The sequence below is a fragment of the Scyliorhinus torazame genome, chromosome 13 (genome assembly GCF_047496885.1).
Source record: "Scyliorhinus torazame isolate Kashiwa2021f chromosome 13, sScyTor2.1, whole genome shotgun sequence".
Classification (NCBI taxonomy): Eukaryota; Metazoa; Chordata; class Chondrichthyes; order Carcharhiniformes; family Scyliorhinidae; genus Scyliorhinus; species Scyliorhinus torazame.
This window is the reverse complement of record NC_092719.1, coordinates 142336433-142355852: the sequence shown is the minus strand read 5'-3', so window position 1 is coordinate 142355852 and position 19420 is coordinate 142336433. Positions and strand designations below refer to the sequence as shown.

General features: G+C 43.2%; 1 protein-coding gene across 3 annotated transcripts in view; it reads right to left on the bottom strand.

Moving 5' to 3' along the window:
* Positions 1-19420, bottom strand: part of pdzrn3b (PDZ domain containing RING finger 3b) — a 409349-nt gene that overhangs the window by 23530 nt on the left and 366399 nt on the right. For all 3 annotated transcript variants that reach the window (XM_072472228.1, XM_072472227.1, XM_072472230.1), the window contains 4 exons: positions 16973-17057; positions 7499-7597; positions 5315-5377; positions 2651-2752 (listed from right to left, as the gene is read on the bottom strand). In XM_072472228.1, coding sequence (XP_072328329.1) covers positions 2651-2752; positions 5315-5377; positions 7499-7597; positions 16973-17057 — 349 coding nt within the window. The remainder of the gene's footprint in view (positions 1-2650; positions 2753-5314; positions 5378-7498; positions 7598-16972; positions 17058-19420) is intronic.

The following is a 19420-nucleotide window of genomic DNA, read 5'->3' as shown; positions in this document are numbered from 1 at the left end:
AAGTTGATGGTAGCTTCATCTTAACATTACTTAAAAACAAACACCATCATCCCATTATCTCTAAAATTCATGGACTTCCACAAGACTCAGTCCTCTTTAGGACCAGAAATGGCACAAGCAAGCCTTTCCTCGAAAGACCTGGCATGGGGACCAGTTCAGACCAGTCATGTTGTAACTGAATCCACAGTAATCACAATAATTACAAGTGCAGTTGAAGAGGGGGATTTAACATTAGATGAAGCAAATTAACTTCTTCCAAGCCCACACAATCGAGCTGATGGTGCATAGATATATAAACAATTATCCACGGAATAAACATGGGAGATGGACAGCTCAACAAACCTGTGCAACTGTGATCAAGCACTATTTTTCTGGTGCCTGGAAGCATTTCTAAGCAGGGAATTTTCTGTTTTTAAATAGACTGATAAGTTTAAAAAGTGATCAACATTTTCTTCTCTCAGGCAATTCGTTAGAAATCTTACATGTTGAACTTTACCTTTTTCGGAACATGTTCCCTTTAGGACGATGTTTACTATAATTATTTGAGTTGGATTCAATTTCAGAACCAAGAGCAATGTAGCAGGATCAGTTTTACAATGATAATAACTGTAAGTAATATTTCTAAAGTACATCCCTGTTAATTGACCTTCTAATTTTGATTTTTCTTTTCCTTATAGTCCACCTGTTGGTATTGAAATTAGACTGCAGTTACATTATTGTGTTTCTATGTGAAGTAGTTTTGATCGTGCAGCGACATATTAGTAGCAGTCTGACTTCGGAGTGAGGTTTCAGTCAATCTTCTGAATGCACTGAAACATGAGGAACGGGGCAGGTTCCAGTAAATAGTGTCAACACTGCTGGCACTTTCATTCTGCAGTTAGTATAACTTCAGCTCAATGTGATGCTCTATTATAAAAGCACCCAGGTGACCCATGGCACATTGATGAAAAGCAAGAAGAGATACAAAAGGGTCCAGAGGAATACTTTTTTCACAAACAGGGTGGTGTGTGTCTGGAACGAGCTGCCGGGGGCAGTAGTAGAGGCGGGTACAATTTTGTCTTTTAAAAAGCATTTAGGCATTTAGATGGGAAAGATGGGTATAAAGGGAAATGAGCCAAATGTGGGCAATTGGGACTAGCTTAGTGGCAAAAACTGTCCGGCATGGACAAGTTGGGCTGAAGGGCCTGTTTTCATGCTGTAAACCTGTATGACTCTCTGTAATATGCAGCTGCATGCGGCTGTGGAGAGGCAACTGCTGCTGAACTGGGGCAAGCTGCACCTTCTCCTCAGAGGTGCAACCAACATCAACATTTGTAGACCCCCATTGTAGGCTGAGTGGTCACATGAGAATGCAGCTACAAAAGATCTCATGTGGCAGAAGCTACCACTGGGAGTGCGGACAGGGTACATGTGTTGAAGTAGCTGCTGAGCTAGTGGTGAATAAACTACTCTTTGTTGATAGTCCTTGCTGTTCGCGATTTGGCAAATCAATACATTTACACCCATGGCACAGGAAAGCCACACAGGCAATAAGGTGAGATGACCCTCATGAGGTGTGCAAAGCAAATGCAATAATCGTGTAAAGTTGTTGTCCCAATAAAATCAGTGAGTTCTAACTGACAGAAATGCTCCCCTAAGCCTTTCATTGTGGCTGACCTCAGACGTACAGGTTTCACTCTTTCTATGGCTCGTATCATTTCAGCTTAACTTTACACTGACTTGTAGTATGCCCTCACCTTCTCTAACCTGGCAAGCTGCAATGTAGCCTGTAAACTTTGCGCTGGAGACAGAGAGGGACTCCATGCTCAAAAAAACCTCTTAATTGCCTTTTAAACTGTCACAATTAGCCTCTAGACCCACAGGGATTCTCCAGTGGACTAACAAACTGTCCCGGAGAGCTCCAAGTAGACGGGATCACATTAGGTTCTCAACCCAATGATCATTCCTGGAACTTGTCCACTCTGAACCCATCTCAAAAAACCTGGGAAAACACAGCCCAATCATTGGAGTGGCCTGAAGGATGTGTCAAAAATGTGATAAAATGCTGTGCACAAATCTGAATGAAGTAAAAGGATAGCAAGCCCATAAGATTGAAATGATGACTTCTTCATATTAATGAAAGTGATTGTATTCAAATCACACACACATTCAAACCCATCACTGAGACTTTCCTCAGGGCGTCTCCTGCTCTGCTGCTGTACCTTCAGCAAGGTTCTGGTTACCGAGCATAAGAAACCCTCGGATAATTCCTAGCGTGCCTGTGTTTATTATTCTTGCTTTCGAGGGGCAACACCAATACAGGATAATTGCACCTTCACCAATTTTTACACAACACGTTGATTATTTTTAATTCAGAAATAATGAAATCCCTTTACTATACTAATAAAAAATACATTTCTTTTGACTGTGTTCCTTGAAAGCAACTGATATACCAATGTATATACACACACATTTATATGTATAATGTTTCCTCCTTAATTCCAGAGTTGTCAAATGTTCATTCATTAAAAAACTGAACATATTGTGGTTTTATGCTTGTGCTGGTGCAAGTAAGTGAGTATGTGCAAGTACCCAAGATAAGCTGGGGTTCACGGAAGGACTTTGTAAATTAACAATGAATGGCCCGTTCGACAAAGACAAATTCCCTTACCTGCATCTCAGGCCGTGCCAAAAGCAGAGAAATATTTTTGCTTTCCTCACTGGTCAGCAGGGCCACGGCTTCCCCTCGGTTTTGGATCTCAATGCCATTTATCTACAGAAGATAAAGAATCACTATTCAATTGGCTTAAATGTAACGGAACTGGCTGATCGAAACAGTGAAAGGTAGTGATTAGCCATCAAACTGTGGGCTTCCTTGACAAATATCATTAATTAGTTTATTCCAAATGGGGGAATTACATAATGACATGATTCAATAAACAGGAACCCAAACTCTTGTCCTTTCAGGTTTAAAACAAACATTCATTTGTTCAGGAGCTCCAGCCTCAGAAATTCAGCAGTAAATTCTTAGCAGCATTTAATGTACACAAGAATTAACAACAAAAATGACAAGTGATCTGATATCTGACCAACTCGAGTCTGACTCCAACTAGTGACCTAAATGCAGCAGTCAACCCCTGACAATTTTCAATTTGATTTTCTCTCTCAGAAAGAAAAGCATCGGCAATCAACATTGTAAAGCTTGTCGCAATTGTGTCAAAAAGCAGAGGCCCCAATAATTTGGTTGTCATATTTGTCGAAGTGGCCTAACTGCATTTCTACAACTTTAACACAACGTAGCATGTACCAGGTCAACATTCGGACCATATTCATTGCATCGCAACCCCACTTGACCTGGAGTCACAACACAAGTGAATTAACCGATAATGCTGAGAAAAATACCCAAAGTCTTTGGTTCTTGGCTGCCCAATAATTACAGTCACCAGGTTTGTAAATGGGAACACAATGAATCTTTATTAATAACAAGAACTATAATGAAATATGCATCAAATACAACTGATTAGTTATTATCTAATTCCTAATTCTCCACCTTAACTTGCCTCCCACCCACTGTACACACGCACACACACAAGGCAGACAAATACAGAGGACAGGAGTCAAAAATCATAACTAGAAGGGAAAAAGAGTCTTTGTTTCAGATGATAGGTTCTAGTGCCTTATTCCTCTTCAAACTTTTCTTTCAGTTCGAGGTTTTTATTGCAGATTCATTCAGGTCTCTGTAGTTTCAGAAATACAGCAAACCTTTCTGGAGAAAGAGAGAGAAGGTTCTTTTCTCTGTTTGCATCCTGTAATTGTTTTCCTGTAGATTTATTCATTCAGGAATACAGCAACACAACTTTCTAGAGGAAACACAGAGGAGCGAGGGCAGGACCTTGTTCCGGTGTTGCTAGGAGTCAAACTGAGCTCCTTGGAACTCTGAAAATAATTCCATTGGGATAGGATCCAATCACCACCTGTTACCGGGCAGAATACGGCCTTTTGGTCAGTTCATTGGCCACCCACCAATCCATCAAACAGAGTCCCACCCCATTTCTCTTTCTCTGGTGCCAAAAGGTCTGAACATAAGAACATAAGAACTAGGAGCAGGAGTAGGCCATCTGGCCCCTTGAGCGTGCTCCGCCATTCAATGAGACCATGGCTGATCTTTTGTGGACTCAGCTCCACTTTCCGGCCCGAACGCCATAACCCTTAATCCCTTTATTCTTCAAAAAACTATCTAACTTTATCTTAAAAACATTTCATGAAGGAGCCTCTACTGCTTCACTGGGCAAGGAATTCCATAGATTCACAACCCTTTGGGTGAAGAAGTTCCTCCTAAACTCAGTCCTAAATCTACTTCCCCTTATTTTGAGGCTATGCCCCCTAGTTCTGCTTTTACCCGCCAGTGGAAACAACCTGCCCGCATCTATCCTATCTATTCCCTTCATAATCTTATATGTTTCTATAAGATCCCCCTCATCCTTCTAAATTCCAACGAGTACAGTCCCAGTCTACTCAACCACTCCTCGTAATCCAACCCCTTCAGCTCTGGGATTAACCTAGTGAATCTCCTCTGCACACCCTCCAGTGCCAGAGATCCTTTCTCAAGTAAGAAGACCAAAACTGAACACAATACTCCAGGTGTGGCCTCACTAACACCTTATACAATTGCAGCAGAACCTCCCTAGTCTTAAACTCCATTCCTCTAGCAATGAAGGACAAAATTCCATTTGCCTTCTTAATCACCTGTTGCACCTGTAAACCAACTTTTTGCGACTCATGCACTAGCACACCTAGGTCTCTCTGCACAGCAGCATGTTTTAATATTTTATTTAAATAATAATCCCTTTTGCTGTTATTTCTACCAAAATGGATAACCTCACATTTGTCAACATTGTATTCCATCTGCCAGACCCTAGCCCATTCACTTAGCCTATCCAAATCCCTCTGCAGACTTCCAGTATCCTCTGCACTTTTTGCTTTACCACTTATCTTAGTGTCGTCTGCAAACTTGGACACATTGCCCTTAGTCCCCAACTCCAAATCATTAGATTTGGAAATCATTAGAAACTCCTGTTCAAACAAGCAGACCAGCAGAATGTTCTCTCCTGTAACTTCTGAATTCCTAATTCTCTCTGCTGCTTGACTTAATCATCTAAGGCTCAAAATGATAATGGCACAATAAAAGAATGGGGAAATAAGGGAATAAACAGGAAGGACCCTTAAAATACGTCGCTACTAAACCGCACAAGTTGCGAGAAATTTCTGCAAAATGTATAAATAAAGATACAAATATACACTCACACCTATGTTAATAGAGCAAGCAATTCTTTACCTGAATTATTCGATCCCCTTCCCTTATGCGGCCATCCTTTGCTGCAATACTGTTGGGATCAATCTGAAAATAAACAGTTTTTTTATTTAAAGTTCAGTTCAATCATTTCTTTTCTGCTCTCCTTTCCAACGTTACTTTGCATCACTGTTTCCGTCTTTGAGGGCAGGACTATTGTCCGCAATTCTGCTAAACTGCCCTGCCATGGACAATTTATAGGTTCAGCAGTGATTAAGATTTTCTCATTCTCAGCCAGGTAAGATTGGTAAATCAACACAGAAATAATTACGTTGCAAATCCACATCTTACAACCTTCTGATGCGTCCTGAAATAAAATCTGTTTTTGGTTTTAATAAAAATGAAGTGTTGTTAAAAACTCAGCAGGTCTAGCAGCATGTGTGGAGAGGGAAACATTATGTGAGTCCAATAGGACTATTCTTCGGAGCGTTCCTGCACTTTCTGTTTTTATTTCAGGCCTCCAGCACCACAATACTTTGCTTCTGTTTTTGTTAACCTTGTATGCCAGAAGTCAAATACAGACAAGGAAGTTCACTTCCTGCATTTTCATCTATCTACCCAGAAACAACCTTTTAACTCCCCTGCACAATTTCTAAATGTTTATTATTTAATTCCAAGAGTATTGCTTCTACTACCATACCAGGAGGTCTACTCCATGTGGGCTATTTTACTTCTTTCCCTCCAGTCGCATCCTAACTGATGGACAGTTAAAACTGCCCAGGTCATTTGCCTGCTGGAAAGCTACAGAAATCCACTATTCCCAATTTTAACCCGTTACGGCAAGAGGCGGGCACCTTTCTTACATTAACAGGACCCGACTGCACCTTTAATTGGCAGCCTGAACAAGAGTGCTTCTGGAGCTTTCAATCCAAGTAAAAACACCAGGAAGTGGAGCTGGAGCCAGAGGAGACCCAGGCAGGTAAGTGTCCTGCACAGCCACCTTAAGTTACAGCCATCATTGTGTTTTCTAACCAAGTGCCATGGTGCACTATGATACCTTTTAGTGAGGAAGTGGAGGGGGAAATTATATTTCAGGGTTCTGTTGAATACACTCATGTGCTGGTCTAAAGCATTGATGTCAAATTAGATTGAAGAAATTGTGTCTCAGTTCCACGGTGCACTTCTTCAAAGCGGTCCAGGGGCTTCAGCAGATAGGATCTGTTCTTTTGAATACTTGATATCAGTTATATATTAGTTTGCTCGTTATGTTTTGTCTTTGGAGGTACTGTTAATTCCAGACTCCTTTTGCTTCCCCACAAATTGAATTTTAACATGTTCCTTTATTTGCCTCTCCTTTCCTCTTGCAAATTTTGAACACTTCTCATTTCCTTTTTAAGTCATTTCTCATTGATTGGTTTATTTATTTAAGGTCGCCTTCGTGTGTTTACTTTCGTGCCTAATAATTTTTTTTTTAATACATCAGTATTTAAAAACATTTTTTTACAAGCAAGTTAAACTTGGTATTTTTCTCACATTTTTCCCATCAAAATCTGCACAAAATCAGGTTTAAAAAGTCAGAAACACAATAATCAATATCTCAGCCATTATCAACTGGGCACTATCAAGGGGAAGGCATTTTTAAAATATCGTTCATTGCCTTCTGGAGAGTGACTGGTGACAAAAATAACTTGGGGTTTCTACAATTAATTTCATACTCAATTTTATTTATTCTCTGAATTAAATGCCAAACTTCAAAATGTTGCACTTCATTAGGTTTTATTGCACTGCCTGTGATCTATGTGCATGGTACTTTTAGAAAATGCACACTTTATTTGCACCCTGTTGTACTAATGGAAACCAGCAGCACCTATAACCTAAGTGACAGCAACACTGAACTCCTCTAGTTATACTTAAAAACCTGCATTGCTGAGTTTGACTATTCTTTTGAGAGACTCGCTTTAAATCCCCTTTCCTAAAGCGTGAAATGTTGGCGCACTTTTTTTTTGTTATCTGTTGCCAAGGAGTCAACATTTAATTAGACAATTGGATTGTTTTATTTGGTAACAACCGTTGTGGACATGCTGAAAAATAACAAAGCTGTAGTCATGACAGTTATGGCAATTTAACATTCTACACTGAATAATTCGGACCTCGTCATTCCTATTGTACACGTTACTGCAGCCAAAAGTAAATTTCTTTTTTAAAAGTAATACAACACGTGCTTCTTACCTCGCTTACATATATTCCCATGTCATCTTCATCATCTGTTCTGTAGCATACTGTGAGACCAAGCTTATCCTGGCTGCGCAATCTGTACAGGTCTACTTCCTAATCAAAGACAAATTGATAGAGAATTCAGCAGGTTTGACTTCTCACTCAAATTCAAATCTGATGTTCAGATTTGATCACAATGCTTCGATTTTATTTGCCTTTGGTTAAGTTTCTCCCACTAGAGTGACATTGCAAGCACTCAACAGGAACACGATGCACCATGCAACAAAGACCTTGATAGAGTTTCAATCACTTCTTTCTAGCGTGACAGATTCATATAGAACAACCATCTTCCATTGAATTAATACCAAGCTAACCTGTATGCCCATGTTTTGAATGGTATTCTGGAGCAGAGCTGTCATAAGTCCATGGAAGAAAATGTATATATTTTTTAATCAATTATAGTTGCTGACCATGGCTGGACTAGAAATCTAATATTTTATGCATGTAAATGCATTAATTTTTCTTCTGTAGCTTTTCTTTTAAAAGATAAGTCTGCAATAAATGTTGCAGCAACCTCACACTTTAAAAAAAATGACCATGGTTAGAGTATGAAATAATTCGAAATGGAATATATTTCATTTCGTTAACCGATTCATCATACAATACACCTCGAGCTCCTAAATAAAATGGAACTTGACTACAGGCAATTTATTTGAATTTTACCTTTTTTCATATATGTGCATGCATATATGTGTATTTTATATGGATATAAAAATTCAATTGGTGTAAAGTCGGACTTCAGCAGAACACAAGCCAGGTGGGGTGTAAAAAGAGCTGATTTTTAAAAAAACTATCCTTCATTTTGGACTGCTGCTCAAGATGAAATGCATTCTCTCGAAGAATCTTTCTTCACATCAACATTCTATTTTGGATTTAAAATATTTAACCTTTATGAAATGTGAAACTATTTGATTATTTTACATCCAAAAAACCAAACATTTAAAAGCTTAAAGTTCAACATAAAATTCCTGCCCATTATTGGCGATCACAATTGGGATGCCTTTTCAGCACTGCTGTACGTCAGTTCAATTCTGGGTCACCTTTGCACACAAGTCTCTGAATCAACATAGACGGGCTGTCATTCATCACCAATCTTTTCCTGCAGTGCCTGTTTTCCTCCAGAGAGGGATTAAAAGAACAATGGCCGGGAATTCCGGTTGCGGCTATGCCTGGGTAGGTCGCACGTTCGACAGCTCCTGCTGTGAACGGACTTTTGGGCCTCTTGAGGAGCCCCAGTGGCACTTGAACAATGATTCCCGGTGTGGGAAGGCAGCAGTAAGGTTCCCCCAGCACTGTATGTAATGGACCAGGAGTGCAGCGGTCAAAAAAGTGATCTTGGAGAAGAGAGGAGAACGGGCGCGAAAAAGTAAGATGGCGGCGGGGGGAGACCAGGCAGCGTGGGCGCAATGGTCGCGGGAGCAGCAGGAGTTCCTGAAAAGCTGCTTTGCGGAGCTGAAAGCAGAGATGCTGGCCCCAACGAAAGCGTCGATTTAGAGGCTGGTGGAGACCCAGAAGGCTCAAGGGGCGGCGATTAGAAAGGTGCAGCAGAAAGCTTCTGAAAACGAGGACGAGATCCTGGGCCTGGCGGTGAAAGTGGAGGCACACGAGGCGCTGCATAAAAAGTGGCAGGAAAAGTTTGAGGACCTGGAGAACAGGTCGAGGAGGAAGAATCTCCGGATTCTGGATCTCCCTGAAGGTGTGGAGAGGTCGGACATCGGGACATATGTAGCCGTGATGCTGAACACGCTAATGGGCATGGGAGCCTTCCCGAGGCCCCTTGGATTGGGCTCACAGAGTCCTGGCAAGGAGGCCTAAGGCAAATGAGCCGCCAAGGGCCGTAGTGGTGAGGTTTCACCGCTTCAAGGACAGAGAGTGCGTCCTGAGATGGGCGAAGAAAGAACGGAGCAGTAGGTGGGAGAATACAGAGATCCGCATCTACCAAGACTGGAGTGCAGAGCTGGCCAAGAAGAGTGCAAGATTCAACCGGGCCAAGGCGTTTCTCCACCGAAAGGGGGTGAAGTTCGGGCTGTTGCAGCCAGCGTGATTGTGGGTCACTTTTCAGGACCGCCACCATTATTTCGATATGCGTGGACCTTTATTCAGAATGAAAAATTGGACTCGAACTAATGGTTTGCTGTGGGTTTTGGGAAAGCTGGGGAATGGGAAGGGGGATTGGATGTGATGTGTGTGTTTTAATGGGCAGGGGTATTATTTTGGAGGGGCCGCTCCTCGCGTTCGAAGGTGGGAGGGGGGCAGGAGGCCTTGGGTCATTGGGAATTGGGGAGAGATTGCAGGAGGAAGGAGCTGCGCCACAGGGGGCGGGGCCAGCCCAGGTAGAAAATCGCTGCCTTTTTTCCCACGCTAAAGAAGGGGGGACGTGGCCCGACGGGAGGGGCGGTGCCGGAGGGGTGTCCGTATCGAATTGAAGGGGGAGGGAGGGACTTTGACAGGGAATCTAAACGGGAGATCGTTGGCAGAGGTGGGAGGGTCTGGGGTCAGCAGGAGTCAGCTGACTTATGGGAGTGCAATGGGGTGAGCAAGGGGGCTAGACAGTTTTCTAGCCGGGGGGGCAGGGTTGCTGCTGCATTGACCAAAGAGGAGCTGGAGGTAAGAGGGAGAGACGGGGCAGGGGTCCTCCACCTGGGGGACTGGAGAGTGTGGGAGGCGTGGGCACCTGGCTGGCCTAAGAAAGGAGATGGCTAGTCCGCCGATCCGGCTGATCACATGGAACGTGAGGGGCCTGAACGTGCCTGTCAAGAGGGCCCGGGTGTTCACGCACTTAAAGGGACTGAAGGCAGACGTTGCTATGTTGCAGGAGACCCACTTGAAGGTGGTGGATCAGATCAGGCTGAGAAAGGGATGGGTGGGGCAGGTCTTTCATTCGGGGCTGGATGCGAAGAATAGAGGGGTTGCAATCCTGGTGAGTAAGCGGGTGTCATTCGAGGCGCTGAACATTGTGGCTGATAATGGGGGTCGATATGTGACAGTGAGTGGTAGGCTGCAGGGAACCCGGGTGGTGCTGGTGAATGTCTATGTCCCAAATTGGGACGATGCAGGGTTCATGAAGTGCATGCTGAGTTATCAGTTTTGTTGTTGGTGTAACACCTTGTCTTTCTTTTCTCTGCACCAGGCACCTTCCCGTGTATATAGACTAGCCTCATGTACATAGTTATGTAAATACTGCACACACATGGTCAGATACACTCATTACACGCTATTTATTCTCACATAGGCACATGTTCTATGAAAAAAAAAAGGGGGATGTCATAACATACATCAGTACATTATGGTGCAATCACATACACACACTGATGGACATGCAGTAGGACCAACCAGCATACATAACACTGCAGCCAATCACCAGTGAGAGCACAAGCACTATAAAGACAGGGGACAGGAGAGTTCCCGCTCATTCTAGCAGCAGCCAGCTCAGAGCACAGAGATCAAAGCCTGCATCATAGACATTCACCATGTGCTGAGTGCCTCACCATAGCTAGTGATGGGAAAGGGTCCACAGTTAAGCTGGTGTTGCTTATACCCACATTTACAGTATGTTAGCATAGTTGAACAGTTAATAAAATAGCGTTACACCACTTCCAGCATGGTTGGCTTGTTTGTGAACCAGAACACCCAACACGACAGGGGAGATATTAAGGGTGGATAGGAGGTATGCGGATTCCCCTGAAGAGGGGCTGCTGAAGGAGCCTCCAAACGGAATTTGATTTGTTGACCACGGGAGGCTACGCAAGAGGGAGGCGGCGAGGGAAATTGGAGGAATCAGGGACGGAGGGGGGAACACGGTGCGGAGTTCGGCTAAAATAAATGAGATATTCAGGGATTTTTATGGGAACCTGTACAAATCAGAACCCCCGGAAGCGGGGGGGGGGGGGGGGGGATGCAGCGGTTCCTGGACCATTTGAGGTTCCAGAGAGTGGAGGAGGGGCAAGTGGAAGGCTTGGGGGTCCCGGTTGGGATAGGGGAGCTGGTTACGGGGTTGGGGAGCATGCAGGCGGGCAAGGCCCTGGGGCCTGATGGGTTCCCGGTGGAATTCTACAGGAAGTTTGTAGATCTGCTGTGTCCGCTGCTGATGAGAACCTTCAACGAGGCGAGGGAGGTAGGGATTCTCCCCCCGACAATGTCTCAGGCACTGATCTCGCTGATACTCAAGCGGGCCAAGGATCCGCTGCAGTGTAGCTCGTATAGGCCGATCTCGCTCCTTAATGTAGATGCCAAGTTGCTGGCAAAGGTCCTAGCCGCAAGGATTGAGGATTGTGTTCCGGGAGTGATACACGAGGACCAGACGGGGTTCATGAAGGGAAGGCAGCTAAATGCAAATGTGCGGAGGCTGCTGAATGTGATTATGATGCCCTCGGAGGGTGGGGAGGCAGAAGTGGTGGCGGCAATGGACGCGGAGAAGGCCTTTGATCGGGTGGAGTGGGAGTACCTATGGGAAGTGCTTGGCAGGTTTGGATTCGGGGAGGGGTTCATAGGGTGGGTCAAATTGTTATACCAGGCCCAGGTGGCGAGAGGATTTATGAACCGGCGGAGATCAGAATATTTTAGGTTGTACCGTGGGTGTCCCCTGTCCCCTCTGTTGATTGTTTTGGCAAGTGAGCCGTTGGCCATGGCTTTGAGGGAATCTAGAAACTGGAGGGGGTTGGTCCGGGGAGGGGAGGAACATCGGGTCTCGTTGTATGCCAATGACCTGCTTTTGTACATCGCAGATCCAGTGGAGGGGATGGTAGAGGTCATGCGGATCCTTCGGGAGTTTGGGGACTTCTCAGGCTACAAGTTTAACGTGGGGAAGAGTGAGCTCTTTGTGGTGCATGCGAGGGGCCAGGAAAGGGGACTGGAGGAGCTGCCGCTTAAGAGGGCGGAGAGGAGTTTCCGATATTTAGGTATCCAGGTGGCCAGGAGCTGGGGGGCCCTGCATAAGCTTAATTTGGTGCGTTTGTTAGACCAGATGGAGGAAGACTTGAGGAGATGGGATGTGTTGCCACTCTCCCTGGCAGGCAGGGTGCAGTCCGTTAAGATGACAGTCCTCCCCAGGTTCCTGTTTGTGTTCCAGTGCCTGCCCATCCTCATCCCCGAGGCCTTTTTTAAGCGAGTAAGCAGGAGCATTATGGGGTTAGTATGGGCAAGTAAGACCCCGAGGGTCAAGAGGCTGTTTCTGGAGCATAGTCGGGACAGGGGTGGGCTGGTGATACCGAACCTGTATAGTTATACTGGGCAGCCAGTGTGGCAATGATTTGGAAATGGGTAATGGAGGGAGAGGGGATGGCTTGGAAAAGGTTAGAGGCGGCGTCATGCGTGGGCACTAGCTTGGGAGCGTTTGTGACGGCACCTTTGCCGCTACCGTCGACACGGTACACCATGAGCTGGTGGTGGCGGCGACACTGAGGATCTGGGGGCAGTGGAGATGGCACAGGGGTGAGTTGGGGGACTCAATCTGGTCCCCAATACGGAATAATCATAGGTTTACACTGGGCAGGATAGATGGCGGATTCCTAAGCTGGCATTGGGCAGGAATTAAAAGGATGGGGGACCTACTTATCGACGGGGCTTTTGCTAGCCTGGGGGCGCTGGAGGAGAAATTTGGGTTACCCCGCGGAAATGTTTTTAGGTACTTGCAGGTGAGGGCGTTTGTGAAAAGGCAGGTAAGGAAATTTCCGCTGCTTCCCGCACGGAGGATACAGGACAGGGTGATTTCGGGTGTGTGGATCGGAGAGGGTAAGTTCTCGGTGATTTACCAGGAGCTACAGGAGGCGGAGGAAGCCTCGGTGGAGGAGCTGAAGGGCAAGTGGGAGGAGGAGGTGGGCGAGGAACTGGATGAGGGCTTCTGGGCGGAGGCCCTGGGCAAGGTTAACTCCTCCTCGTCTTGTGCCAGACTTTGCCTGATCCAGTTCAAAGTGGTTCACAGGGCACATATGACAGGGGCGAGGATGTGCAAGTTTTTTGGGGTGGAGGACAGATGCGTGAAATGCTCGGGGAGCCCAGCAAATCATGCCCATATGTTCTGGCCGTGCCCAGTGCTAGAGGGGTTCTGGAAGGACTTTGCAAAGGCCATGTCCAAAGTCTTAGACACTCGGGTAAAGCCGAGCTGGGGGATAGCAATATTCGGGGTATCAGATGAGCCGGGAGTACAGGAGCCGAAAGAGGTTGGAGTTCTGGCCTTTGTGTCCTTGGCAGCCCAGAGGAGGATCCTACTACTCTGAAGGGATGCGAAACCCCCAAGTGTGGAGGCTTGGATTAATGACATGGCAGGGTTCATCAAGTTGGAGAGGATAACGTTTTCCTTGTGAGGGTCTGTGCAGGGGTTCTCCAGGCGGTGGCAACCGTTCCTAGACTTTCTCATGGAACGTTAGGCGGAGGTCAACAGCAGCAGCAACCCAGGGGGGAGAAGGGTCGGGGGGGGGGGGGTGTTTTGGCTTGTTTTTATTATTGTAAGGGGCGTTTGCACCATTTTTGTTCTTAGTTTGTTAGATAGTTTAATGTTTAGGGATTTAAGTTGTTGGAGGGGATGGCGTAAGGCCTCCCTTTTTATTTTTCTTATGTATATTTTCTTTCCTTTTTGGAGTGTTTTGTAAAGATCTATTGGAAAACTTGAAGAAACAGATTTAAAAAAAAAAGAACAATGGCCAGTATTCTCTGCTCCTGCCAGCAGCGCACCCTGCCAGCGGGTTTCCAGGCGGCATGAGGTGTTTTCAATAGGAAATCCCATTGACAAGCAACGGGAGTAGAGAATCCCACTGCCAGCGAACAGCGTGTCACCGAGAAACATGCGGCTAGGGGAGCGGAGAGTGCAGCCCAATATTTCCTGTATAAACACTGTGAGAGGATATTGATCAAGAGAAGATATTGGACTTCTCTTGAAATTACAAATTGGGCTAGAATGCATCACAGAAACTGCAATCCACAACAAAAATTAAATATCGGAATTGGATTGTAATGCAAGGAGTTGTAGCTAATGCATGACACATCAAAGTCTGTACCATATAGCACCAGAGATCTGGTGTAACTGCATTTGACAAGAAGGTGTGTGTCTCACTATAACTGCATATTCCGATTGCAGATGACTGAGAGGTATGTATATCACTAAGTGTTGGAGAGCCATTAAGACAATTGAAAAATACATTATTTATTGACAGCTTTGCATGACAGCTGCCAAGCAGAGACAGGCAGACCAGCAATCTTTGTCCTAGATTTGCCAACATGTGTAATTTGCTAGATAAGGTGTCACTGACATATCTGCTGATTTTTATACATGCTCAATCAATTTGATAAGTGTTCTTTTTCATAAATTATTTGAAAAGTGGCAAAACAGTATCTTGAGAAACAAAATCCAGTTGATTAGCTTTGATATCAACTGCAGAAAGGAATGACAGCTATAAGCCTATTAAATGTGATGGAAGTTATTCCATTTCAGGTAATAAAATGGTAAATATTACCCACTGCTTGGGGCTCTTGAATTTCAATTTGGTCATTAATCAATGTTAGGCAGGGTCATAGTGCCATCCAACTCCCTTCAACCTATTGAGGGTTGTTTACAAGAACACCCTTGTAATCTCCTACCAACTATAAGCTGCATTTTAGGATTTTACCAACCAATATGGTGTACAGTAACTGGAAAGGCAACAAACAAAAGGCATATTTTGGAACTCTGACGTGGAATTAATTTGTAGAAGTTTAAAAAAAATTACAATCGTTATGCTTCAGGCAAATATCTAATACGCTTTTAAACAGAGTTTAATTTTGTAGCATGTTCCTCAGAGAATGCATTTCAGGTAGAACTAACTAAAGTTTGGTGGTGTTTCCCAATTCACTTCTTTGGTGTTCTGTATGTTCCAGGACTTATATGTAGTCCCTTAGGAGTTGCTCAAAACACATGCAACTCGTCTGTTTTATGAACTTTCGATTCTCTGTACACTAATTTATTGTGCACAATAATTTTATGTACCTGCACCTCTAATATATATTTCGAAGATAATATGAAACTTGATCTACTATAGAAAATATTAAAATGTTAATGTGTTGAAGACTTATATCAGGATAACTTTTGACACAAAGTGAATATTTTCTGTTATTTTGCTATCCAGAAGATACCAATACTTACAAAGGTACGTCAGAGAGATTTGACTAAAAGTCGTCCTTGACAACAAAATTCATATCATATGTTAATGCATCCCTCAGCTCCTTAAAAATGCATTTTTAAAAATTGAAATACCGTTTGCCTATCCAGCTTGTTTGCACTAAACTGTTGATTTGAGAGGTTTCAACAATAGCTACCACAATTAAATTCCAAGCACGTCCATTGGAGAGAAACCCCATAAGGCTGACTCGATATTTTTCTTGCACGGTTCGACATTTCCATTACAGTAAATGGAACAAGTGTCTCTGTGGTCTGTTCAAAAGCATTTATCAACGGACAACAAAAAGTAACTGAGAAAGGTACTGGAGCTCTGCTTTGTTAGTACTTTGACCTCTCCATTGATCTTAGTCTTCCAAGATTTGAACAAGCTTCTTTAGTGGCTCAAGACATATTATCAGGTCATTAAGAGTTTCCCAATGCTCAGCTGCCTTTGTCATTGCACCGCTCACCTTTTGCCACCAAACAGTATATCAAAGTCACCATTATTAATGGCTTGGCTCACATCATCACAAAGGAATGAACAGTAAAAAGTTCACCATTTATGTTTGATATTTTTCCTTTTCATATAACACATTACTGTTGCAATGTAATTATTAACTATTACAATTTCTGTGTTGATTTCAGCTGGTGCTTTGATGTGTTGATGATTTATAATAAAAAAGCAGCAACTTTGAAAATTAATTACTTGAAAATAGAAATATTCCAACTTGTTATACAGTTAATGACAGTTGGAGATTTTGCAATTTATGATGTTTCAAAATATATCAAATGTAACAGGAGCCAAAGCTTAATCTTCTGGAGAGCACATTACTATCAAAAGCCTGATAGAAGAGAGTGAAGAATTATTAACACATCAATTGTGGAATATGTTAGCATCAGTCCTCGAAAGAAGTGGCGTACTTCACCATTATATCGACTTGCATCTACTCGTGATCTAATCTCCATAGCTGATATTATAATTAAAGATTCTATTGATTAAACATTACAGACCAAAAAATAACGATGTATGCCCTGTTTTCCTTAAAGGCAGTTTTGACAAAGTGGATTGAAATATTTCTATTTTGTCCTTTGCAAAATAAATGATAGATTCTGCTGCCACCTGCACAATTAACATAATTATTAAGTACAAATCGTCAATTATGTACATGAGGAAAAATGGTGTGAATCAACCAAGTGCAGGACTAAGTGTGAAAGGTCAAGAATGCCATCTAAATATTTTACAGTAAAATTAAGAAACATCAGATGTAACAGTGTTGCCGACCTCCATAAAATGAGCTCACCTCATATTCTAATTCTTCTCTGTCCATTTCAGTTTGCAATCCTAAGAAGTCATTTGAATCATAATAATCCTGTCCTGATGGGTGCCTACCATGAAAAAAAAGTAATGGTATTAAGGTGATTCACATTTTTAATTCAATTATAATTTGATATCAAAACAAAATTAATGGAGATGATGCAAACAACACTATAGTGGATTTTATTACACAAAAGAACCACGTTCATTTTTTTTGAGAATGCTTCGAGTAACTAAGAAAAGGCATTGAAATAGTCACAGTTGGAGTCTGTACTTCCAGGCTTAAATGGCCTAGAAGTGGTTGCATTTTTGTTGTTGGTATAGGGAATGTTGTATCAGAACACATGCTTATATAGAAAACATATCACTGGCTTCTATAAAACGTATTGCATGGCACAGCACGCATCCCCTTGCTTTTTGTACAGCACAAAGAACATCTTGCAAATCAATAATTATTTAACACACAAAGGATCTGCAGGATTCCTTATTGTCAGTGTTGCCCAATAGCTACACTTCCCAAACAAAAAAACAGAATTGTCATTTACGGTGTAACAACAATCTCCATTAATTCTAGCAGAAAGTGTCAAAGCCAAGGAATCCTTGGTCATTATGTAATATTGTTGGTATTGTTTGACTATTAAAGACTCTATAATGAGCCTACAGAAATATAAAACACAAGCTTTATTGGAACTCATCCCACTGCTCTGGTGACATCTTCTACAAGAGAGAAAATCAAGTGATGTTATATTACTTCCTGTGGTGATGTACAGAGCACGATTAGTATATTAAACAGTTAGAATTAACCTACTGTCCTCTAATTCCCATTTCTATAATGCAAAGATCAAACAAACCACACAGGTGTGTTGCAGTCCATAATCTTATTTTCTTCTCTTAGGTCCTCTTCCTTTTATAAGTACGACCACTGTGGGATCTCCGCCGCTGTAGGGGACCCGGGGGAGGGGGCGGAGTTCTGCAGACAGCCTCAGACTCTTCCGGACCAAAGGGGAGCTGGTAGATGACTCAGGTTCACCTGTCAGGCTGCCATCTGGATTGGTGGATAAATACGGCATTTCTGGACAGTTCGATTGGATAGATGACAGCTTCCACAGGGCAAGAGACTGTTTCTGTACAGCAACAAGTGCACATCTGTACCATCTCACCGTAAAGTGCTCAGTTTGGATGCCGTGACCATGGTGTCTGTTGAACCACTTGTCCATAGTGAGTTTGGTCTCGGATCCAAATTGGCTCTTCTGGTTAGGTTTGGCAGGTTCAATGCTGGAACAATATTTGTCCTCTTCCCCTCTCACTTTGACCAAGTCATCAGCTTGTACCTCTGGCATGAGATAGAGTGTGCGTGCGCACCCATGTGATTGTGCGAGAGAGAGAGAGTTGAGTTCTCAGTCTCTTTCCACAAGGAGGTCACATAGAGACCATTTTGGAGTGACATTGAACAAAAGCTCAGAAATGAAGATTGAATGGCATTGTTCTTCTTCAGCAATACTTTCATTCTCCGCACTCCTCTTTCAGCTTCACCATTGGCTTGAGCGTATCTTGGTTAGCTGGTAAGATGGACAAATCTATACAATGCTGTGAATGTATCCGCTGGCGAACTGTGGTACATTGCCTAAGATTGCAAGGTCTGGGATTCCATGTTACAGATATCTTCTTCAGCAATGTAATTACCGCTTCTGAGATCTGACCCTGCAGTTGCTCTACTTGTAGCCATCTGGATTAGTACTCTACTACAATCAAGAACATCTTATCTCTGTGCTCAAAGAGGTCCATCCCAAGATATTCCCATGGTCATGAAGAAAGGCACATGATATTAATGACTCTCTTGTCTCCTGATGAAGAGTAGCATAAGTAACATCATCATCTTCATATCATCTCTTCCATCAACTTTGGGAGACTGGGCCACCAAAAAGAATATTTAGTTCTGACTTGGCATTTTGTGATGCTCAAAAGTCCTTGATGCAATTGTATGTCGAGTCTCAGGACTCTTGGCATGACTATTCGCTTGTCATAAATGAGTAAATCATTAATTACATTGAGGTGTCCTCTGTTCATAGCACTGGCTGAGAATGGGATTGAGTGATGGATGCTGGCCATCCTTTGACACAGTACTCTCTGACCCAAGTACATTCTTCATCAGAATTCTGTGCATCTCTGATTTCACCTCGTCACTGAGTTGTGGTTATTGCCAATAAAAAGGTTTCCAAAGTTACATCACTTAGTTCAGACCTTACCACTGAATACGGAACAAAGCATCTGCTGCTTTCTCAAAACACACCATGTCTTTGTATCAAACTTCACCAACCTATGTCTGAATTGTATTCACGGAGGCATCTTTTCAACTCCTTATAATTGCTAAGGGCTTGTGATCTGTGTCTATCTTGAAGTTGAGACTTCGGATCATAATCTTCAAATGTCTCGT